Below are 25,514 nucleotides of genomic sequence, written 5' to 3'. Positions count from 1 at the left end.
AAAAAAAAAAAAAAAAAAAAGCTGAGTATGGTGGCGCACACCTGTAGTCCCGGCTACTTGGGAGGCTGAGGCACGAGAACTGCTTGAACCCGAGAGATGGAGGTTGCAGTGAGCTTGAGATTGCACCACTGCACTCCAACCTGGGTGACAGAGTAAGACTCTGTCTCCAAAAAAAAAGGAAAGAAATGAGAATACCGGTAGCACTGACACATCATCCTGTGGGTACAAGAGACAAGTTACGCCCTGCGATACCCCAATCGCCTCTCTCAGACAACTAGATGGCATGGTTCCACGCATCAAATGCTAAGCTAGTGAATCAAAATCATGTACCCCTGGGGTATACATATTATGGATTTTATGTTACAGATTTACATCCTCTATATCAATTTCCATTCCAAGTGCTTTTGCATTCTGTTCATTACTGTTCACAGTTCAGTCTGTCATTTAATTTTGCACAGCTTTGTGGATATCCACAATAACTACAATGTTTAATGCTATATTTTAAGGTTGAGATAAACACAGCAGTTTAAATGCATATGTTCTGGCCAACCTTTAACTCCCCGTCCACACACATACAAACACATACTCTGGCTGTTACATATATCCTCATCCTACTGGCTGTTTTCCCAATACCTTCTACAGTATATCTGACAGTGACATTATTATTGATGCTACAGTGAACAGCTAATATATGTAGTAAAAACACATGCACTACAATGAATCAAAATGACATACCTACCCACCAAACTCCTGCTACTCATTCTAATTAGATAATAGCTTTTTTCTTGAGTGTACTACAAAAGGATAGAGTTGCATTAGAGGAAAAATAACGGTAAAACAGGGAAAAATAAAATGTTCTGTTAAGTAAACTGCTTATTAAATGTTTTATTAATAAACTGTTTAGGTCGTTGAGATTAGAAAGCAAGTCTGCCTAGAATCTGTCACTTCTCTGTTTTCTGTTTAATCTGAAGTTCCTAGAAAGAAATAGTTCAGTTTCACGTGAACAAAACACCTAGAACATGCCATAAAACAATATTTCTGGAACTAATACTATCTTAAAAGCAGTATTAATGTTCCACTTTTTGCTTTTAGTTATTATTGTTGGTAACATTCTTACATAAATCAGGGATCTTTCTAGCTTCAACAAAATTTTTGTTTAAAAAAATGAGGTGGAAATAATACAAGTGTTTAAAAATTTCCTATTCTATTTTAATTAGAAAGTATTATACTGGCTGGGCACAGCGGCTGATATACCTGTAATCCCAGCACTTTGGGAGGCCAAAGCAGGAGAATCACTGGAGCTCAGGAGTTTAACACCAGCCTGCGCAAATAGTGAGAACTCATCTCCATTAAAAGAAGTTTTTTAATTAGCTGGGCGTGATGGCGTGTACCTATGATCCCAGATGCTCAGGAAGCAGACGCAGGGAGATCACTTGAAGCCAGGATTTCAAGGCTGCAGTGAACTTGATAACACCACTGCACTCCAGTCCAAGAGACAAAGCAAAGCTATCTCCACAAAAATCCAAAAGCCAAGAAACAAAAGAATAATACAACATATATTGAAAACTAGACCTAATCAGAATGTTTGAGCAAGAACAAAATCTAGGTTTAAAAGCGCAGTTAAAAGTCTGAATATCTGGGTTTCATTTCTGAAACATCAGAGCCTACTAGGTATAGGATATTTGGCAAGTTGGCTGCCTCTCTCTCCTCATTTTCCTTATTAATAAAATAAGCATAATAATAGTACCTAATTCTCACAAGACTCTTGTAAAACCAAATGGAATAATACAGTGCCTGGCACACAGTGGATGCCTAATAAATACTAACTCTTATTATTAGCACAGATTCAGAAACTGAGGCCCAGACAGTCTGTGTTTTCTCTGAGATAATTTAACCAGCAAATGTCAGAATTAGCATGAGAACCTGGAACCCCCGATATTTTTTCAACATTTGATTTCTTTTCCATTAAAACCACTTTTTCTGTAGTCTCAAGAAATTACTTTCAAAGGAGAAAACGAGAGAGAAGAAAATCCCTGAGACAAGCACGTCCTAAATTTAAAAGAAGCAACTTTGGATATGTGTGTGCATAAACAAAAAACAAGAAACATAAAGGATGAATGGAGGGTGGCAGGGAGGAGGCAAGTGACACAGACACAAAACCTCTAATTAGACTTTTTAATAAGATGTAACTCATTAGTGCATAATTACATTTCTTATTAAATGATTAATCATAAGGTTACAAGAAAAGGTCATGTTGAATGTTAATTATACATCCTTTCAAGAATTTCAAAGATGTTAACAACAGTACTCGTAAATTAGCTCAAACTCTTAGCAGAAAATTTGGCATTATCTTTAAAAATTCAAAAAGCATATATCCTTTCAACAATAAATACAATAAGAATCTACCCTATTATTAATTTTCAGAAGTGTACAAAATAGGATGCTAGGTGAATTACTGGCAATACTAAATATTAGAAAAATTTTAAGTATTCATTAATGGAGAAATTATTATGGTCAATTCATATAATGCAAGATATGGGATACAAAATGTTGCTCTAAATATATTGTTAAATGAAAAACAAAATCAAAGTACATGAGAATTTGTGCCAGATTAACCTGTATTTGTTTTTTTAAACATAGGATATAAATATACAAATATATTTGCACAAGCAAATGCTGCAAGGACACATGAGAAACTTAACAGTGACTGTCTGTGGAAATGAGAATTGAAGTCAGGAGGCAGTATGATAGGGAGGAACAGACATTTACTTTCACATAATATACTATACACGTACACACCCAATTTTTAACCATATATACTTAACATTAGTTTTAACATTTTAACATCCCTGGCAACCTGTGTCACTTAGCAGGTCAATAACAAGTAAAAATAAGTTAAAGGTTGTAAAGAAATAGACATAGGCCAACAGGTATAATGAAGGACGAATTTAAGAGTAAAGAATATGAAAGCTTCACTTACATGTATAGCTGCAAAGTCTTACCTGACACTTAGAACTACAGTATTTGGCAACGCGGCATTGAGAGCATCGCATCAGTTTTTCCTTCCTGTGGGGGAAAAAAAATTATTCTGCATTAAGAAATGAGCGGAACACATGCTACACAGCTGAAGAAAGAAAACATTAAGTCAACATATGGACATCAGTATGTTCTGCTAACTCCATTATGTACAATCCGTTAAGATTTTGATTTTCACATTGATGAACATCCTTTTGAACCTTCATTTACACAAAACCTTTACTTACACAAAAACTAACATCCTTTGGTCTGACAGAAGATGACAGAGAAGAGGCAGGACTAGCTTGCGGCTCCCAATGGGGCACAGAGAGCAACGTGCGGAGACTCACATTGTCAACTTTTGATCCAAGAACACAGCAACATCCAGGTAAACTGAGAGAATCCACACACTATTTGAAGGAACTGTATCGCCACTGCAGGATCCCTAAGGCTCTGAAAAAGTGAGTCCCCTTGCTTAGCAGGGAGTCTGGTGGTCTGGGGCAAGTTCTCGGCCACAGTCACCAGCTGCCTGGAAACAGACTCTGTGCTGTTTTGGGGGCACAGTGGGAATGAGACCAGCCTTTAGGACTATGGGTTACATGGGAGTGGAATGAAGCCTGTGACTGCCAGCTTTCCCCCACTTCCCTGGCGACCTGTGTGACCCAGCAGAAGCAGCCATAATCCCCCGGGAACATAACTCCATTGAACTGAGAACCACACCCCCATCTCCAACAGCAGCCCAAGCCCTGACCAAGGAGAATCTGAGCTCAGACACATCTATCCCTGCCCCCATCTGGTGGTTTTTCTTCACCAATCCTGGTGGCCAAAGACAAAGGCCATAATCTCTTGGTAGCTCTATGGCCCTGCCCACCAAGTCAGAAACCTGAATATGTAACCAGGCGACCCTGGGCAATTTTGCTTTCCTCCCTATAGGACCACTGCGGATGTGTTCTTGAAAGCACCACCTCCTACTCAAGGCCAACCAAAACCAAACCAGCACATTAAACAAAAATACAACCAAGGAACCTAGTAGAGTCTACTTCACGCCCCTGCTAGTTCCATCAGATCACAGGACTCTTAGCAGACACTCCCTAGTATCAGCGCAGAGCCCAGTAGCTCCACTGGGTGACTAGACCCAGAAGAGTAAAAACAATCACTACAGTTTGGCTCTCAGGAAGCTGCATCCCTAGGGAGCACCCTTGGAACAAAAGTATCTGAACAGCAGCCTTTGAATCCCACATCTCCCCTCTGACATAGAGTACCCAAATGAGAAGGGACCAGAAAAACAATTCTGGTAATATGACAAAACAAGGTTCTTTAACAACCCCAAAAGATCACGCCAGCACACCAGCTCACCAGCAATGGATCCAAACGAAGACAAAATATCTTGATTGCCAGAAAAAGAATTCAGGTTAATCATTAAGCTAATCAAGGAGGCCCCAGAGAAAGGTCAACTCCAACTTAAAGAAATAAAAAACATGATAAAGAATATGAAAAGAAAATTCTTCAGTGAGATAGCATAAATAAAAACAATTACAACTTCTAGAAATCAAAAAAACGCCTAAGAAGTGCAAAATGAAATGGAAAGTCTCAGTAATAGAATCAAACAAGCAGAAGAAAGAACTTCAGAGCTTGAAGTTAACCCAATTCATCAAAGAAAAAAGAATTTTAAAAAATGAGCAAAGCATCCAAGAAGTTTGGGACTATGTTAAGCATCCAAATCTAAGAATAATTGATGTTCCCAAGAAAAAAAAAACCAAAAAGTCTGAAAATATTATTTGAGGGAATAATCAAGGAAAACTTCTCTGGCCTTACTAGAGATCCAGACACCCAAATACAAGAAGCTCAAAGAACACCTTGGAAACTTATCACCCGGGCACGTAGTCAAGAGGTTATACAAAGCAAAGATGAAGGAAAGAATCTTAAGAGCTGTGAGGCAAAAGCATCAGGTAAACTATAAAAGAAAACCTATCAGAGTAACAGCAGACCTCTGAGCAGAAACTATCAGAGGCATGTGAACCACAGCAACTCCATCTTGAACAGGAGCTGGGTAAAATGAGGCTGAGATTTAATGTGCTGCACTCCCAGACGGTGAAGGCATTCTAACACACAGGATGAGACAGGAGGTCAGCACGAGATACAGGTCATAAAGACCTTGCTGATAAAACAGGTTGCAGTGAAGAAGCTGGCTAAAACCCACCAAAACCAAGATAGTGACAAGAGTCATCCTCACTACTACACTCCCACCAGCGCCACGACAGTTTACAAATGCCATGACAACATCAGGAAGTTACCCTACATAGTCTAAAAAGGGCAGCCATGAATAATCCACCCCTTGTTTATCATCAAGAAATAGGGATAAAAATGGACAACCAGCAACCAGCAACCCTGAGGGCTGCTGTCTATGGAGTAGCCATTCTTTTGTTATTTTCCTAATAAATTTGCTTTCACTGTTAAGGACTCACCCTGAATTATTTCTTGTGCGAGATCTAAGAACGGCTCCCCCTGCCCCCCCGTAACAAAACTGTACAAGCTAGAAGGGTTTGGGGTCCTATTTTTAGCTCCTTAAACAAACAATTATCAGCCAAGAATTTTGTACCCAGCAAAACTAAGCTTCATAAATGAAGTAAGATACAGTCTACAGAGACACAAATGCTAAGAGTCTCTGTGATGGTTAATACAGAGCGTCAACTTGATTGGATTGAAGGATGCATGTATTGTTCCTGGGTGTGTCTGTGAGGGTGTTGCCAAAGGAGATAAACATTTGAGTCAGAGGACAGGACTGGGAAGGGCAGGCCCACCCTCAATCTGGGTGGACACAATTTAATCAGTTGCCAATGCAGCTAGAATAAAAGCAGGCAGAAGATCCTGAAAAGGCTAGACTGGCTTAGGTTCCCGACCTACATCTTTGTCACATGTTGGATGCTTCCTGCCCTCGAACATTACACTCCAAGGTCTTCAGTTTTGGAACTCAGACTGGCTTCCTTGCTCCTTAGCCTGCGGATGGCCTATTGTGGGACCTTGTGATCATGTGAGTTAACATTTAATAAACTCATATAGAGAGAGAACTCATATATATATAAAATAAACTCTCTCTCTACATATATACATATATGTAGGTATCTACATATATGTATGGGTATACATATATGTGGCTACCTACATATACATATATGTATATATACTCATATACTCATATATGTGCATATATGCCTGTGTGTACATATATATGCATATATGTACATATATACATGTGTGCATATGTGTATACATACATATATGTGCATATATGTGTGTGCATATGTGTAGATATATGTAGATGGCTACATATATGTATATGTGTAGATGTGTGCCTATGTGTGTACATACATGTAGATATATGTAGATGTCTACATATGTCTACAACCACTTACCAGCTGTGTAATAAGCAATTTAAGCTCCCAAAACCACTGAATTAAAATGAGAATAAATAATAATACTAACATTACATGGGTGTAATGAGATTTAAATAAAACTTAAAAACTTAATATCATGCTTGGTTCATAGAAGCGCTCAGTAAACATTATTCATTTTCATCACAGTTTTATTATTAAGATTTTTAATGGCAGACTTTCAAGATGTTTCTAGATATCATCTGAAATATTTTAGTACTAATAAACAATATTAATATAGTAACCAGTTCAGCAATTGTACAAATTCAGAATTTTATAAGCCTTTGAATATTTATAATCCTTGGAATATTTTTCCTAGTTATGTTCAGGAAAATTTCAGAATTTTAAAAAATTAAAGTGATTACACCCACCATCCACCTATCAAATGGCTATTAATACAAACCAGCAGATGTGGTCAAAATTGTACAGACTCATAGGAAAACAGAATGGATTTTGATTCTTTTTCTTTCTTATTTTTTGAGACAGGGTCTCATGCTGTCACCCTGGCTGGAGCACAGTGGTGCAAATACAGCTCACCGAAACCTTGACCTCCCAGGCTCAGGCAATCCTCCCACCTCAGCCTCCTGAGTAGCTGGAACCACAGGTGCAAGCCACCACGCTTGGCTAATTTTTTTAGTTATTTGTACAGATAGGGTCTCCCTGTGTTGCTCAGGTAGTCTCAAACTTCTGAACTCAAGCAATCCTCCCACCTCAGCCTCCCAAAGTGCTAAGATTACAGGTGTGAGCCACTGCACCCAGCCTTGGATTCCTTTTTCTATGTTCCATTTCATTTTATTTCACATTTCTAACACAAAGGATATTAAAAAAATGTAATGGCTAGTATTTCAAGGAAAATTAATCTATACTTCATTGGCACCATACCTTCCTGGGAGAAACACAAGCACTTTGAATCCATATTAGCACTTTGAGAAAAGCACGGCAAAATAGCCAAAACTAGAATCAGAGAGGCAGACCACCTACTTAAGCACTTCCCCTCCACTGTCTTCAGCCCCTAAATTAAAGATAATGTCCTTGTGGAGACTGTGCCAACGATAAACACAAACCCCAGATGTGAATTCAACAAACACTTGGTGACCAGCCACTGTGGGCGTCATCACATAAAGTCCCCAGGTAGATGACAGCAGAGAGGGTAACACAGTCACTGCTTCTTGTAGATTGCATTCAAGAAAGACAGACAGCTCAACACATATCACTTGCAGAATAAACTATAACACAAAACCATATTTTGAAAGTGACACAGGCTATATAGGACCCAAGTTCAGAAGAAGGAAAAGTCACTTTCTGATGAATAAAGACTGGGCAGCAGAGAATGATGGGACTATTCTTGGACACAGGAAAGAAAATGTTTTAGCTGTTTATGGTTCAAAATCTACAGTACTCACTAGGAGTGTACCCTTGTAATGTCTCGTGGACCCAATTTCCTCCTCTGCAAAGTGGGAATAAGTGATTTACTCATAGGACTGCAAGGCAAACTATAAGATAATCTCTACTGAGTGCCTCCTAACACAGTGCCAACCAAAGCATTTAGTGCAGAGTTAAAGCAGAGGCTGCTGGGTGTATTCTCAAATTGCTCAGGATAACTTTGTCCATCTCTATGCCATATCGGAAAAGTTTCTTACATATCTCTTCCATGGTTACTAAAAACAAAAAGAAAAAATAAATCTACCAAATATAGTCATCTCCACCCAGGTACACAGACAATTTATTAATGCCACTTTCTGAAACCCACATGTATCCAGAATACTTAGCTCTAATTTCAAATTTTGACTAGCATCCTAAGTATCTGATACCTCCATCTACATTCACTGAAGTCTCTATTACTATTATTTTTAATGTGATCAAAATAACTGACCTCAAAGCAATCTAATTCAAGAAGCTCTAACTTCAAATTTGCAAAAATGCTTTTTGAAGGTTGCATTTATAGAAATGAAATCTGAAAAGACTGTTAAATCTTGAATAATATTAAAAGGCAGTTACCACTTGTAACATTCTGATTGTTTTAGGCAAGGTAATGTCTGTAACAAGTTAAGGAGCAAATTAAAACACCAGGGTCCCTGTGTTTTAAAACAACACAGTTTTAAACTTTCCTCATCATACTAACAGTATGTACTTAAAAGATTATACAATGCATGTTGTAAGTCACTCTGACAGCTAAGAACTGGAAATAAGTGAATTCAGAATCAGTATTAAAGTAGACGTGGCTTTTTTTTCAGGTAGAGCACACCAAAAGCTGTGACCAAGATAAACTGCAGAAAAGGAATTTTTTTTCCAGTAACAACACCTGTCGCTAGATAGGCAACCTTTCCAGTCTACTCTAGTAACATAACTCCAATCATCTAAGAGATCTGTTCAATTTCCATAGGTCTTCTTGAAATCTATAATAATTTTTTCAAAAAGTGAGGAAGAAGAAAAAATTTGATTTTTCCCAAAGACTGAAATCAGACACCCTTTTAGTATGTAACTATTGCTAGTACAAATATCACAGCAAACACATATTTTATAAGTATCATGGGTCAAATTTCAAATAAGGTATTAGAATATTTGATCAATATTTTCATAAATATACTATGACCTAAGCCTTCAAAATGGCAAAAGATGACCACCTTGAGTTTAGTTTCAGAAAATATTTTCACTCTAGAAAAACTGTCTATCATACTTCCTCCAATTAGAAAACAAAACATCAGCACTATGCTTCTACTTCAGCTTCACTGAAGAAAATCAAAAGCTAAATTCACTAACTGTAGTCATTTGCTCATTTCAGAGGCCTGAAAGCATCTTCTCCTTCTGCCTGCTTCAAATATTTGCTCTTGTATTTTATAATTAAATATAATATTTTGTTTAACTTTTAACTACAAATTGCCTCAAGTCTCCCTGGAAGTAAGCAATAACAAAATCTCAACTAATTAATTCTCTCTTTTGGAAAATAAAATGATATTCTAAATTTATAAAGAAGGGCTATCATGCTGCCCTAGTTCCTAAGTAAAGAAACCTTAAAAGAAGAGGCCTTAAGGGACATGGAATTAAATGTCACACCTACAAGTGCACTATAATTAATTAATAAATTCTCATCGATTTTTATTAAGAGGTCAGTCATCTGCTGATAGCCACTGAATGAGAGTTAATAAGGGTTAGTTAGTGGTATTTTAGGGCAATGGGAGGGCCTTCTCTTGGGCATACAACATGCTCACTGTCGGAGGACCAGCAAGGGTTTGATGCCGGCTGGTCCTCCTACAGTGAGCATGTTGTATGCCCAAGAGAAGGCTCTCCCATGGCCCTAAAATACCACTGAGATATTTTTCTTATCAAACATCCATCTGAGTTTGAGAATATCTTTTTATTAGTTTTTTTAAGGACACATCTGTAGCAGCCAGACAGTTTAAGAATACCTTGAGATGAAGTTTAGACATCCCTCTAAAAGGCTATGACTACAAGTCATTTGCAACTAAGTATGTATTACTTTAATTCAGATAATCTTATTTCTTTTTTCCTACTCAGTTGAGATTTTAGGAACAGAAATTTTGCATAAAGTAGGTACAGAAAGGGAAGATAACAGTGACCAACATTTTAAAAGCCTAGAAAAAAGAGAAGAAAAGACAGTATAACAAAAAGGGAGTCAGAATGTATAAGAACATTTCATTTTCCATAAAATTTCTAATCAGGCCCGAAACGCTGAAAGTACAATGAGGAGAAAAAATACTAAGAGAATTGTACTTTAACTCTCATTGCTTCATTTATTGCTCAGCTTGTACAGACAACAAATAAATGTACCTACCCCTAAAGTTATTCTAATCATAATACTAATAAAAGCTATCCAGAATGTTGAAAGGAATTTTCATATTACATATACTTAGTAAAATTAAGTTTTTTCAATGTATAAAAAAAGACTGAAAAGAAATAAACCAAAATATTGAATTTTTTCCTTGAATGATATGAATTGGGATGATTTCCCCCTTTTTATTTTTTCCATTTTTCAGTTTTATATAACAAGATCATTTTACTTCCATGATCAAATAAACATAAACATTAATAAAAGGAAATATTTACTATTTAACAGCCTTATATTATGTCTAGCCTAAGGCAGGGCATAGAGAGACAGACAGACAGACAGACAGGTATGTCAACTTCAATTACAGTTTATTCCAATGTTTAGAATGGTAAAGATAAAGATATACTTTATTCAAACATAATTTAAATTAAATATTCTTTATTAACTGAATTTATTTCTAACTGGCATTAGCTACAACGGCTGTTATAAAATGAAGTATTTCTTCGTTTTTGACAACATATGAGAAGCTGACAACTTAAAATAATAAAATCAGCATTGTATGCTAAATACAAAAATCTGATAGTTCTGGATTTAATAACTCTCCTATATAAAAAGCAATCATTTCAGGAAAGAAATCGTTATTACAAAGAAGAAAAGCTTTTGCCGTATGAAACTTGGGTTACTCAGCCTTTTTCTGAGTAGACGTCTCAACTTCATCTGATGCTTCATATTTTATCATTTTCTTTGACTTATTTGAACTTGAAGGTCACCCAGATAAAGTAAAACTTTATTCTTTTATGTTAACTTTTATTTGATTTGGAGTTAGTCAATCAAAACATTACTTGTTTGAAAATTTACACACGGAGAAATCTTTAACAAGTGAGATATGACAGAAATCAAAGACTATTTCACAAACTGACCCTGCCATTCATTCACTGATTCATTCTCTCAACAAAAATATACTAACCACCCTCCATATGCCAAGCACTTGATTAGAAACATGGCAGGCATTGCCCATTGTTTGCCCAAAAACCACTCCACTCTTTCCTGCCATGAAGAAGGCTGAGGTAGCAAACACAGAGCTCCTGATTTGAGGAAGAGGAGATTCCCAGAGCCAGGGGAATAAATCATGATAAATCCAAACTTTAAAAATGTATGCCCCATGGCCATTGGCCACTGTAAGAACAAGCCATGTGGCCCAGTTCTGGCTAATGATTTATAAACTGGTACACTCATTTCTCATTATTCATACATTCCATATTTGCAAAGTCACTTATTCACTAACATTTATCTGTAACCCCAAAATCAATAGTTACAGCACTTTGGCAGTCAGTTGTGGACAGGAGTAGAAAGGCAAAAAATTTGTGTTGCCCGATGTGTATCTTCCCAGCTGACGTCAAACAAGGAGACACTGCCTTCTCTCTGTGAGTGTACTTTTTGCAGTCCACTTAATGCCCTGTTTTTCTCATTTTTCTTGATTTGACTGTGTAATATGCCCCTAAGCACAGTATTCTAATGCTGTCTCGTGACCCTAAGCACAAGAAGGTTGTGATATGCCTCACAGAGAAAATTTTTAAAAAAAATTTCGATAAGCTTCACCGAGGTGTAAGTTATGGTGCTGCTGACCCTGAGTTCAATGTTAATCAATCAACAATATATATTAAATAAGGTGGCCAGGCGTAGTGGTTCATGCCTCTAATCCCAGCACTTTGGGAGGCCAAGGCAGGTGGATCACTTGAGGTGAGGAGTTCAAGATTAGCCTGGCCAACATGGCAAAACCCCATCTCTACTGGCCGGGCACAGTGGCTCATGTCTGTAATCCCAGCACTTTGGGAGGCCAAGGCAGGCAGATCACCTGAGATCAGGAGTGAGAGACCAGCCTGGCCAAAATGGTGAAACCCCATCTCTACTAAAAATACAAAACTTAGCTGGACATGGTGGATCATGCCTGTACTTCCAGCTACTCAGGAGGCTGAGACAGGAGAATCATTTGAACGTGGGAGGTGGAGGTTGCAGTAAGCTGAGATCGTGCCATTATACGATCGTGCTGAGATCGTGTCCAGCCTGGGCGACAGAGCAAGACTCTCTCAAAAATAAAAAAATAAAATACGGTGTGTTTATACAGAAACATATAATAAAACAAGGTTATCTACCGATCAGTTGACAAGTATGTTGTGACCAGAGGCTTGCAGGAACCAAATCCTGCATATCTCCTAGGAGAAATGAGCGATACGGTATTGGCTAATTGAGTTTTCACAGTGACTTTATAAAACATAACTACTGGAAAAAATAAAAAATCCACTGCATTTCTAATGAGAGATTTTTATCAATTTTCAACTTTCTCAGCACAAGAGAACATGAGAATAAATGCCACCACTCTGTTACATCAAATAGCCAGCTTCCAATTTTTGGATGAGAAAAATAAGCTTACTATTTGTTTAAGCTGCTACAGTGGAAGTGTATACACAAAGATATAACAAAACGGTGCTCCCTCCTTTTCAAAAAAACAGTACAGTGTTCCTGAAAGAACACAGTGAAGATGTTCTACATTCTAGAATACCAAGTCTAACGTATGCTGCTTATTTTCTAGTCAAATAGAGTAATGTGTTAACACCACTTTTATTTCTGCCCTTCAAGATTAAGGTCAAAAGATTGGCAATAATATGAACTGACTAAAATCTAGTTTTTTGTTTTTTTCTTTTTCTTAAGATGGGGTCTTGCTCTGTCACTCAGGAGTGCAATGACACGATCTAGGCTCACTGCAGCCTCCAACTCCTGGTTTGAAGCAACTCTCTTGCCTCAGCCTCCCAAGTAGCTGGGATTACAGGCAAGTGCCATCACACCTGGCCCATTTTTGTATTTTTAGTAGAGATGGGGTTTCACCATGTTGGCCAGGCTGGTCTTCAGCTTCTGACATCAAGTGATCCACCTGCCTCAGCCTCCCAAAGTGTTGGGATTACAGGCGTGAGCTACCGCACTCAGCCTTAAAATCTAATTCTTAAGAAATTCTGCACTTTATTATTAACTTAGAAATATGTTTAGCTTCTCAAAAAAAAAAAACCTATTTTATTTGACACATGATGAAGGAATGTCTGAAAAATAGATGTGGTCGGAATAAAATATAAATATGATGGTATAAACATTACATATATATACACACACACAGTTCAAAATGTGTCTTACCATTCCATATTGATAGAACTGGTCTTCTGTTCATATTGATGGACATTAGCATTGATAACAATGTTTAAGCTATTATAAATAGGCCAGGTACAGTGGCTCATACCTGTAACCTCAGCATTTTAGGAGGCCAAAGCGAGCAGATCACTTCAGGTCAGGAGTTCGAGACCAGCCTGGTCACCGTGTTGAAACCCCATCTCTACTAAAAATATGAAAATTAGCCAGGCGTGGTGGCAAGTGCCTGTAATCCCAGCTACTCAGAAGGCTGAGGCATGAGAATCGCCTGAACTCGAGACGAACAGGTTGCGGTGAGCCAAGATCATACCACTACACTATAGCCTGGGTGACAGCACGAGACTCTGTCTAAAAAAAATAAAAACTAAAAATAAATAAACTATTATAAACAACATGACAATGAACGCATAGTTGAACTGTGCCCTTATGCAATGCTTTCCAAAAATTTTGGTCTCAGTCCTGACTTAAAAATTACTGAAGGGTCCTAAAGAGGCTTTACGTAGGTGGACTGTATCTATTGATATTTAGTATATTAGAGATTAAAATCAAGACATTCAAAAAATAATGTATTAATTCATTTAAAATAATCCTATTACATGTGAACAAAAATAATGAAAAATAACTATATTTTTCAAAACAAAAATAAGTTAGTGAGGAGAGTGGTATGTTTTACTTTTTTTGAAAATCCTTTTAATGTCTGGCTTAATAGAAGGCAGCCAGATTTTTTTTGTTGTTGTCTCTGCATTCAATCTACTGCAATGTAGCTTCTGGAAAACTCCACAGTATACTCATGAGATAATGAGAATAAAAACGGGAAATAATTCTTAATTATTATCATGAAAATAGTTTTCACATAAATCCCTGAAAGGCCCAGGGGTACTTCTAGAGGTCTCCAGACTCCATCCTGATTACATTTCTTTAAAGTATGCACTCCGGCCGGGCATGGTGTCTCATGCCTATAATTACAGCATTTTGGGAGGGCCAGGCGGGTGGATCACGAGGTCAGGAGATCGAGACCATCCTGGCTAACACAGTGAAATCCTGTCTCTACTAAAAATGCAGAAAATTAGCCAAGTGTGGTGGTAGGTGCCTGTGGTCCCAGCTACTCAGGAGGCTGAGGCTGGAGAATTGCTTGAACCCAGGAGTTGGAGGTTACAGTTAGCCAAGATTACACCACTGTACTCCAGCCTGGGTGACAGACTGAGACTGTCTCAAAAATAAAATAAAATAAAATAAAATAGTACGCATTCCTAAAAGTAAAATTGCTGAATTATAAGAAAGCACAACTTGAACCATTTTGCATATTGACAAACAGGCCTCCAAGGCAATTGGAGGAATTTACACTCCCACAGCAGTATAATGAGAGTTCCCTTAAATCCATAACTTATTACCTCTTGATATTGTCATTTCACATTCTGACAGTCGGATGTGAAATGTTATCTCAATGTGCTTTCCCTTAATAAACAGACAGGGTTTGAGCATCTTTTCATGTCTATTCATCATCCATGATTTCTCTTTTATGGACTGCCTATTCGTAGCATTTGCTTATTTTGTACTGAGTTTTCTTAGTGAATTCAATCCCCTGTTGAGTGTATGTTTTATAAACTCATTTCTCACACACTGTGTATTTCACAACTAGGCACTATGAAAGAATATAATACTGTAATTAAATAACTTACACTAGTGCCACGTGGCCTGGTATTAAATTTTAGTTGACCACTGTGATGGTTAATACTGAGTGTCAACTTGATTTGATTGAAGTATTGATCCTGGGTGTGTCTGTGTTGTCAAAGGAGATTAACATGTGAGTCAGTGGGATGGGAAAGGCAGACCCACCCTCAATCTGGGTAGGCACAATCTAGTCAGCTGCCAGGATATAAGCAGGTAGAAAAATGTAAAAAGAGAGATGGGCCTAGCCTCGCAGCTTACATCTTTCCCCCATGCCGGATGCTTCCTGCCCCTGAACATCAGGCTCCAAGTTCTTCAGTTTTGGAACTCGGACTGGATCTCCTTGTTCCTCAGCCTGCAGATGGCCTATTATGGGACCTTGTGACTGTGTAAGTTAATACTTAATAAACTCCTCTTTATATAAATGTGTGTGTGCGTGTGTGTAATGGAGTATATATGTGTGTGTGTGTGTGTGTACACACACACACACGCGCGCACGCACACACACACACACACACACACACACTCCATTAGTTCTGTCCCTCTAAAGTCCCTCTAGAGAACCCTAATACAACCACTTAGCAGCTATGTAATACTAAGCAATTTAATCTCTCGAAACCACTGAACTAAAATGAGAATAAATAATAATACTAACATTACAAAGGTGTAATAAGAATTAAAAAAAACTTAAAAACTTAGTATCATGCTTGGCTCATAGGAGTGCTCAGTAACGATTACTCATTATCATTATAGTTTTATTATTTTAAGATTTTTAAATTGCAAACTTTCAAAAAACATTTCTAGGTATCATTTGAAATAACTTAGTACTAACAGATTAAACAATACTAATACATTTAACAGTTTAGCCATTCTAGAAATTCAGAATTTTATAAAGCTTTAAATGTTTATAACCCTTAAAATATCTTTCCTACTTATTTTCAGGTCCTTCATATATCTAACAATGAAATAGTATTGAATCAAAGTAAAGTAACAGTTAAAGTTGTCGGTAAAATAATCATAGGTATAACTAAATGATAACTACTTTTTAGCCTGAAAGCAATCAAATATGAATACAATAACAATGAACCTAATGTTTCTGGAAAAAGTATTAATCAATCTGACTTTTTTTTTTTTTTGAGATGGAGTCTTGCTCTGTCACCAGGCTGGAGTGCAGTGGCGCAATCTCAGCTCACTGCAACCTCCGCCTCCTGGGTTCAAGTGACTCTTCCACCTCAGCCTCCCGAGTAGCTGGGACCACAGGCGCGTGCCATCATGCCCGGCTAATTTTTTTGTATTTTTAGTAGAGACGGGGTTTCACCGTGTTGGCCAGGATGGTCCCAATCCCTTGACCTCGTGATCCGCCCGCCTCAGCCTCCCAAAGTGCTGGGATTACAGGCGTGAGCCACTGTGTCCAGCCTCAATCTGACTTTTAAAAGTTTTGAAAAGACCAGGTGCAGTGACTCACACCTGTTATCCCAGCACTTTACGAGGCCGAGGCAGGCAGATCACTTAAGGCCAAGAGTTCAAGATCAACCTGGCCAACATGGTGCAACCTCATCTCTACTGAAAATACAAAAATTAGCCAGGCGTGGTGACATACCTGTTATCCCAGCTACTCAAGAGGCCGAGGTAAGAGAATTGCTTGAACCTGGGAGGCAGACGTTGCAGTGAGTCAAGATCATGCCACTGTACTTCAACCTGAGTGACAGAGCAAGACTGTCTCGAAAAAAAAAAAAAGAAAAAGAAAAAAAAAACCTCTGAAAAGTCAACATCCATATCCAAATTGATGAAAACTTTCATACTTTTTTTTCTCTTATCTCAAAAAAAGATTCAGAGATAATACAGTGCATCAAATACTTTTATTTTTCTACCTCAGAGATAAGGACGGCTGAGAAAATCTTAATGCATCAACTTCTTCCTCTCCTATATACATTAGGCAAATACGAAGAGTTTTCAATACAGGAGAGAAAAGATAATTAACTCTTTTCAGGTAAACCAACCCATTTCACTATAAAGCAATCTCCCTGTTTCTAGTTCATTTATTATAATCCTCAGAAATGGAAATCTGCAATTGATCAACCTTGACTAAACTAAAAGATTCCCAAATGGCAATAAACTATAACATCTATTCCCCCCCAACAAGAGAAAATGAGAAAGAAAACAATTTTTGAAATGTCATTACTTGAATGCTTTTTTAAAATTATGTGATATTTTAAATGTAAAACATTAATTATCTTTTAAAGACCTTTTGAATGCCACATCCTTCCCATTGCTGCTGTTCTTTCTTTTACTGGTCCCATAAATACATGAAGAACCTTTTTGTACCATGTCTCTGGTAGGTTCTGGATACATAAGGATCAATAAGACAGTTCCTATTTCCAAGAACTGTTGATGCTACAACAGAAGCAAAATAGTAGTAACAGCAATAATGTTTACTAAGTACCTACTATACGATATCGGGTTCTGTGCTAGATACCTATAACATAGTAGTTGTTGAAAAAAAAAAAAAATCCTGACATTGAGATATCCAAAATAATAGTTACTGTCCTAGGGTATGGCTATGGGTATAGCCATGTGTTATTGTCCTAGGCTGTGGCATGGAAAGAGGTAGCTGGGTAAGGCAAATGCAAAGAGAATTGAAAGTGGGGACAAAGAGGCCAGGTGCCAGGTGGATGTTCAATTCACTAAGAATGATGCCACCACTAATGATAAAGAAAGAAAATGTGAGCCATGAATGTTAAGGAGTGGTAATGGAAGGTGAGGTAATGGGGAGTATAATCGCAAATGCTTCAGAGGAGCTGGCAATTTTGAAGCAGAGGAAAAATGATGTAAAAGGACCAAGAGGACCAAAACAGACACTCTCTGACTCTCTAGACCTCTAACCTAATGGACTTGACTTATGAGAAAAATCAGCTTCCGCTTAGGATGAGAGGAAGTACTTTTTCTCAAAAGTCAGCCAGATTTCAGTTAGAGCAAGAAGGTAAAGAGAACATTCACAGAAGACCTTGTGGATACTGAGCTTTTCCTAATGGTGCAGCACGTTCCAGAGGATATACAGGAATGGGCATGAGAGCAGGGGGGAAAGGGTAAGAATTAGACTCAAATTCGGGAAGACACAGAGCCATATGGGGCTAAGGGTCTGGTTATCATAAATGACTTCACATATTATCTGATTTCAGAGGAAATGCTCATTCCACTATATTCTGTTCCTACAATACCCGTAGTGAAAATGCATAACAAGACCCAGGAAACACAAGAGTAGAAACACAGAGGTACGGGAAGTTATTTAAAGATGATCAGTGAAATCAGACCAAAACAATGGATAAGAAATTGCTGAGTGAATAAGGTAAAGGGGAAGATGGCATTCTGGATAGCAGGGAAAGCATTTATTAAGATCTACAGTTATCAATCAGAGGGCAATTGTTGTGGCTGCAGCGTAGAGTATAACAAGAGATAAAGCTATAAAAACATGAAGGAACCAGATATGAATAGTCTATAGATCTTACAGAGATATGATATAAGGGAATGAATGATTGCAGCAATAATAAATAGTTTCAAGGTAATTGTGGATACCTATAATAGAAAATCAAGTGAAATTACAATGAATGACTTGAACACATAAAATTCTATTATTTCTTTAACTAAAGTAAGTCAGAAAATTGGGATTCTCAAGCTAGATGGCGGATCCATGGCGACAGCCTTATCTAATGGCCTCTGATAGTCAGTACAGAATCCAAGGTGGCTACTAAGGATTCAGCATCATGTCCACATCCCAGGCAGCAGCAAGGAGCAAAAGCAAAAGTAGTACACCTCCCACCTTGGAGAGCTCCCTCTACAGATCCTTCCAGGAAATGCCACAGACAACTTGCACTTACATCTCACTAGAAAATCAGAACACTTAATTCTTTAGCTGAGCTTACTGCCACCTCAAATAAAACTGAAGTTATTTTATTAAAGAAGTGCCCAGTGAACATTTGGTAGATAACCAGCAGTCTTTCCTTAAAATTAATAACAGGGCCAGACACAGAGGCCGAGGCAGGCGGATCACGAGGTCAAGAGATCGAGACCATCCTGTCCAACATGGTGAAATCCCGTTTCTATAAAAATACAAATATTAGCTGGGCATGGTGGCACATGCCTGTAGTCCCAGCTACTCAGGAGCCTGAGGCAGGAGAATTGCTTGAACCCGGGAGGCAGAGGTTGCAGTGAGCCAAGATCACGCCATTGCACTCCAGCCTGGCAACACAGAGAGACTCCATCTCAAAAATAAAATAAATAAAATAAAATAAAATAAAATAATAATAACAGAACCTATTGTTATACGTGAAATTATTTTAACAGGTATAAATGATAAACTTAGGATGGCACTGAAGTGCTTAAAGACACTACCAGGTAAGAAACAGTGGGGAAGAGAGACAAAGTTTATCAATGCTTTTGTGTAAAATAGCCTACATAAACTGCAATCAAGTCAAAACAGAAGACTTGAAGATGTTCTATTACCATGAAGGAAGACCAGTGAACTCAGACTGATGGGTAAATGTACTAGAGGCAACAAGGATTTCCTTAAACGAGTGACTACATCCAGTGCCTCTTTATATCCCCATCAATGTCTCCCACAAGGCCCTACGTATTTTATACAGTGAACAAATGTTTGCTAAAGGAACAAATCTGTTTACATATGGAAGTACTTTCAACCAAATCTTCAAGACCAATAATTGTTAGCACCTTTAGAAGAAAACCAAAGCTGCCCCTGCAGTCCCAGACCCCTCCAGGCTGGCAGCTATTGGATCCAGCCTCCAGGCCTACCGCAGGCTCCAGGCCAGCTCCTGTAGCCCCACAATTCAGACTAGAACCCAAGACTCAGCCTCCAGGCCCAGCCCAGCACCACATCAGCCCCTACAACTTCAGGTTCCAGGCTCACTGGAAGGCCAGGCCAGCCCTCACAGCCCTAGTTCCAGGCCAGCACCCATGGACTCACACTCCAGCAAACCCAGGACCCATGCCCACTCCACAGACTCAGAGTCCAGGCTTGTCTCAGTAAACTCAGCACCCAAAGACTTAGGCACCAGCCTAGTACCTGTGAACCCAGGCTCCGGACCAGCTCCCAGGGACCCAGGCTCATCCCAGCACCAGGCCAATCCCAGGCTCTAGGCTGGTCCCTGTGACCCCAGACTCTAACAAACCTAGGATCCAAGTCCATTCCATCAGACCCAGGGTCCAAGTCCACCCTAGTAGACCCCAGTACCAGGCTGCCCTACAGATTCAGGCTCTAGAACTGTCCCTGTAGACCCAAGCTCCAGACAGGTCCCCCAGACCCAAGTCCCAGGTCTCTTCCTGCATACTCAAGCTCCAGGCTCACCCCAGCACAAGGCTAACCCCCATGGAATCAAACTCAAGACCCATCCATATGGACCCAGGCACCCAGACAATCCTAGGGCCAGGCTGGCCACCACAAACTCAAGCTTAAAGCCCACTCCAGGGCCAGGCTAGCCAGACTTCAGGCACATGCTCCAGGCTCATATCCATGAGCTCAGTCAACGGACTCACCCCAGTGAACCTTAGCACCCGGCCTCCCCCATGGATCTAGGGTCTAGTTCTTTGCCAGCAAGCCCAAGATGCAGACCTGTCCCAGTGGGTCCAGGCTCCAGACCCACCCCATGAACCCAGGTCCCAGGCCTACCCATGTATTGACCCAGGGACAAGGCTTGCCTGCCCAAGAAGGTGAAGTGGCCCTCCTCCCCTCAGGAGGCAAAAAGATGGCAAATTACTTTACAGACATGGAAGACACCAAAGGAGTCATCAACTTGGCCTCTGATTACATAGCAAGATCTACCAGCTGGGAGGGCATTTATGTGAGTGTTGGGGATGGGTAGATCAGAGATCTCAGTAATCACTAAAAAGAATCTGTCCGAGAACATTCACCTCCCAAAAGGGCAGAAGGCCACAACTACTGAAACCAAAGCCTGACTTCATTTGAGAGACTGACACCACCCCAGACCTATGAATCAGAATCTACATCTTAATCAAATGTCTAGGTGATTCACATTGCACTAAAGGTAGAAAAGCACTGGTCTAATCTACAATAACAACAACAAAAGCCATATCTGAAATGGAACAATATAGACAATTATTTTGGATATGAAGCCTCTTTGGTTTAAAAATATATTATCCTTTAAACTGTAGGCAGCAACAGGTAATACATCACATGAAATAAAAGCTGTTATGATGCTTTTCAGAAGATGATCAAAATATCAAGATGGGGTCAGGCACGGTGGCTCAAGCCTGTAAACCCAACATTTTGGAAGGCCGAGGCAGGCAGATCACTTGAAGTCAAAGTTCAAGACCAACCTGGCCAATATGGTGAAACCCCATCTCTACTAAAAATACAAAATTAGCCAGGCATGGTGGCATGTGCTTGTAGTCCCATCTACTTGGGAGGGTGAGGCAGGAGAATCACTTGAACCCGCAAGGCAGAGGTTGCAGTGAGCCAAGGTCATGCCACTGCACTCCAGCCTGGGCGACAGAATGAGACTCCACCTAAAAAAAAAAAAAAAAAAGTCAAGATGGTTTACCACTGCTCTATAAAAGTTAGGTCAGAAGACACTCAGACACACACACATACATATATAAAATATTACGTTACATCAAACTGAGACAAAGAGAAACGAATCGAGAGAAATACAGCAATCAGTCTGATACTTAACAAATTGAAATTTAAACATGGTATTCATCATTTTATATACATTTTTTAAATCTGGAAAAAGAATGTCTAATTTATTTCATGGAAATAAAGCTTCAAATGTGAAATATATAAGGTTTCAGCAAATCATGCAATATAGGGTAATAATTATAGCCAAAGAATAGTCGGTACTAAGAATACTCAGACTAAAAGAGAATGTACCACCAGGTACACAAAAAAGATTCATGATCAGGGGAAAAGCAGGCAAGAATAAAGGCCAGAGTTCTCAAGTTACGAAAGTGGTACACAGTGTTCTCAGGACTACAGACAGCATGCCAAACGCTTATGATTTTTCTAATAACCTGTTACTCCTAAAAACTTTCAACTGGTTTTTAAGGTCAATTAAAAATTAAGAGCAATTTTGAAAGAAATGTGAGAAGTAAAAATAGTAAATGCTTTGAAAATGTGTTTTACAGAGAATTTTCCAAAGTACATCTGTCTTTCCCAAAAGACAGCTGCCAATACAGTCTGGCATCCCTGAATACTTAAGCTTATAGATGAACTATGTAAGTCACAATGGAGTCCTCCATTCACTAGATGACTATTTCACTGTTGTATTTAGCAGCTTTCTCACGTGTTCTTTACATCGCCCCCTTCAGTTAAGGATGGATCCATGTCTCTATCAGTATCGGGTACAGGAGCAAGCACATTAACAGGTGCTCTACAAGCACTTAGTGAATGAATGAGTGATTCAGATAGATCAATTTAATAATAAGATTTATCAGAAAGACCACATAGCTTCATACAAAGAAAAGAATGTCATCCCCACAGCCAATCCTCATTTCATATACTGAGTATCTTGCAAATGTTTTATCACTGATCATAGGAGAAAATGACTAAGAATAGTAGCAACAACTTGAAGCTTGTAGCACTACCAAAAGGCATTTCAGGCTCATCAAAGGACAAACCATTCAACTCAAAGGGTACAAAACAGATGACCTCTCAGTTCAATCCCAGAAGGACGTCTAGACACACACCCCAGCTGCTGGTCTACAACTACCATGAGTAAGCATCTCATTGTGTCTATCTTTCCTCTTGCCCTTTTGCTCATGTATTTGCTTGGTTAATCTACCAAAAGTAACAAATAACTACTTTCAGCAAAACCCTATTCCTTTTTCTTAGGCCAGAATAAATTCTAACACGTTTGTTTCTCCTGCCATGTCCTATGTATTATACTCGTGCTAGCTTTTACTCTATTCCTGATATCTTCCATACATGAAGGGGAAACTGAAAGATAAAGCCGAAAAATTTATAGTCAGGGGAAACAGGAAGGCATTAAATAAAATTTAAAGATCTGGAATGAGTCTGATTAGCGTCAGAGAGTAGACACCTGGTGGGAGCCCCAGGCATTTAATAGAAGAACCTGATAAAGAAGTTCATGTCAAAAGATACAGGTTGTCTTAGAGAAGACAACCATTAAAACAAAAGGAAGGATGGACAATGGAATGACTCCCTTTCACTATATATGTATCTAATATGAAATATTTACTTCTGGGTAAACTAGAAAATAAAATGCATCTATTTTGGAGCAATATTATAGTATGGAAGCTGAGAGGTAATTATCCTTCAGATATATTTTTCTGTCAGACTAAATAATGTGTTTTTTCATCTTTCTCTAAAAGCAGGTCTCATAAACCTTGTAAGTTTCCATGTCATGTATAAGTGGAGACTAAATTTAGAAAAATCAGGTCCCATAATGTTCTAAACAGAGATGGATGCAAGAAAAAAAAGAAAAAAGAAAATGTAACCATTGAACAAAATAAGGTATTTAAACATAAATTTTTATTTATTTGTTTTTGAGACAGAGTCTCACTCTGTCTCCCAGGCTCGAGTGCAGTAGTGTGATCTCGGCTCACTGCAACTTCCCGCCTCCCAAGTTCAAGCAATTCTCCTGCCTCAGCCTCCCCAGAAGCTGGGACTACAGGTGCATGTCACCACACCCGACTCATTTTTGTATTCTTAGTATAGGCGAGGTTTTACCATGTTGGCCAGGCTTGTCTCAAACTCCTGACCTCAAATGATCCACCCACCTCAGCCTCCCAAAGTGCTGAGATTAAAGGTGTGAGCCACTGCACCTGGCCTAAAAATAAAAATTTTATGTGTGCATATTTATCAACATATTTTACTGTCCTTAAAAAGCCTAAGTTTGTAAGAGAAATTATAATGGAAAACATACTGTAACACCTCAGTAAAAGATGATTAGGGCAGTTAATTGATTATCCTATTTACTATCTGTCAAAAGACATTATTTGTAGTAGCTGAATTGAGCTGATTTTCTTCATATCTCAGAAATATTTCACCTATGGAACATTAGATAATATTGCCCAGGACTTACACAGTGATAAATACCTGACCAAATTTATAATAAAGAAACTTTTCATTTATATCTTTAAAAAAAATAAAAATTATATAACATAAAGCTTAGGTATTTTCTGCCTGAGAATTTTACTGGATAAAATCGTATAACACTAGATTTTTCCTATGTGCTCAAATATTGAAAATTTATCTTCTGTCTCCAGGATGTGTTTCAAACTGAATTTAATTGGTAAATTATTTAAACTATGTGCATAACACAATACTTATTTGAAAAAGAGAACAACATATGAATTTTAAGTATTAAGAATAAATTGAAATACTTAGGATATGCACATTTCCCAAGTATACTTAGGATATACACATTTCCTAAGTATTTCAATTTATTCTTAATACTTAAAATTCAAATGGCACTATGAGCTTTAAAGTATTTCATAAATATTAAGAACTTAAACCCTTACTGCATTTCTGCTTCCACCCCAAATCTCTGCATACTGCATTAAGTCATATTCCTAGGAGAGAAAGAACCCACCTTCTGTAACTTGAAATTAACACTAGAAATGTTTCCAGCAAAGAAAACAAAAAGAATGATCTGACTGAAAGAATTCAATGAAGAACCCTGTATAAACAGTGCTTCTCTCCAAACTGTGCATTATATTGTCTATGAACAAGAAATAAAATGGACATGGACCATCAGAGAAGAGAATTGTGTAGAACAGTGCTTTTCAAACAAATCGCTTTGTTTAAAACAAACACAATCATTAAAAATGCAGATTCTAACTCAGCAGATCTGAAAGTGGGGCTTTTCTGCACTTCCAGCAAGCTTCCAGGTGATGCTGATGCCTCTTGTCCATGGACCATACTTTGGGTAGGAAGGGGGTAGAATACACACATCTTATTTGGAGGTGTGAAAGCCTAGTGCCAAAGGACCACCAGTTAGGTTTATTGGCTTGCTACAACAAAAGGAGAATGCATACTCCAGGAAACTGGGTACCTCTGAAAAAGGGAGTTAAAATGACCTTGCTATAAAGTTTGTGTTTTGTGCCGGATGATATGGGAGAGAGTAAAGAAAACAAAAGTTCTGAATTCAATGTTGTCAGGAACCAAAGATTATTGGTAGACTAAACATTTTAATAATTTTTATCAAGGGAGCAGAAAGAGCAAAGAGGTGCTAGAGTTGATTTGATAAAAAAAAAAAAAGAAAGAAAGCAATTGTCAGCCAGGTGCAGTGGCTCATGCCTGTAATCCCAGTACTTTTGGGAGGCTGTGGCAGGAAGATCGCTTGAGGCCAGATGTTCAAGACTATCCTGGCCAACATAGTGAGATTTCACCTCTGTTATTTTGTAATTATTTTAAAAGAAAGAAA

General features: G+C 38.4%; 1 protein-coding gene across 2 annotated transcripts in view; it reads right to left on the bottom strand.

Annotated features, from left to right (window-relative positions):
- Positions 1–25,514, bottom strand: part of SMYD3 (SET and MYND domain containing 3) — a 713,156-nt gene that overhangs the window by 566,854 nt on the left and 120,788 nt on the right. Inside the window, exons 1-2 of one of the 2 annotated variants that reach the window (XM_017531925.1) lie at positions 19,283–19,287; positions 3,003–3,066 (exon numbers count right to left, since the gene is read on the bottom strand). In XM_017531925.1, coding sequence (XP_017387414.1) covers positions 3,003–3,053 — 51 coding nt within the window. In that variant the 5' untranslated portion in view covers positions 3,054–3,066; positions 19,283–19,287. Of the gene's footprint in view, positions 1–3,002; positions 3,067–19,282; positions 19,288–25,514 lie in introns of those variants that run through there. The other variant, XM_017531923.2, reaches the window with a different exon arrangement.

Source organism: Cebus imitator, unplaced genomic scaffold (genome assembly GCF_001604975.1).
Source record: "Cebus imitator isolate Cc_AM_T3 unplaced genomic scaffold, Cebus_imitator-1.0 Scaffold75, whole genome shotgun sequence".
Taxonomy (NCBI): Eukaryota; Metazoa; Chordata; class Mammalia; order Primates; family Cebidae; genus Cebus; species Cebus imitator.
The sequence above is the reverse complement of the archived record's forward strand: the minus strand, read 5'-3'. Positions and strand labels throughout refer to the sequence as shown.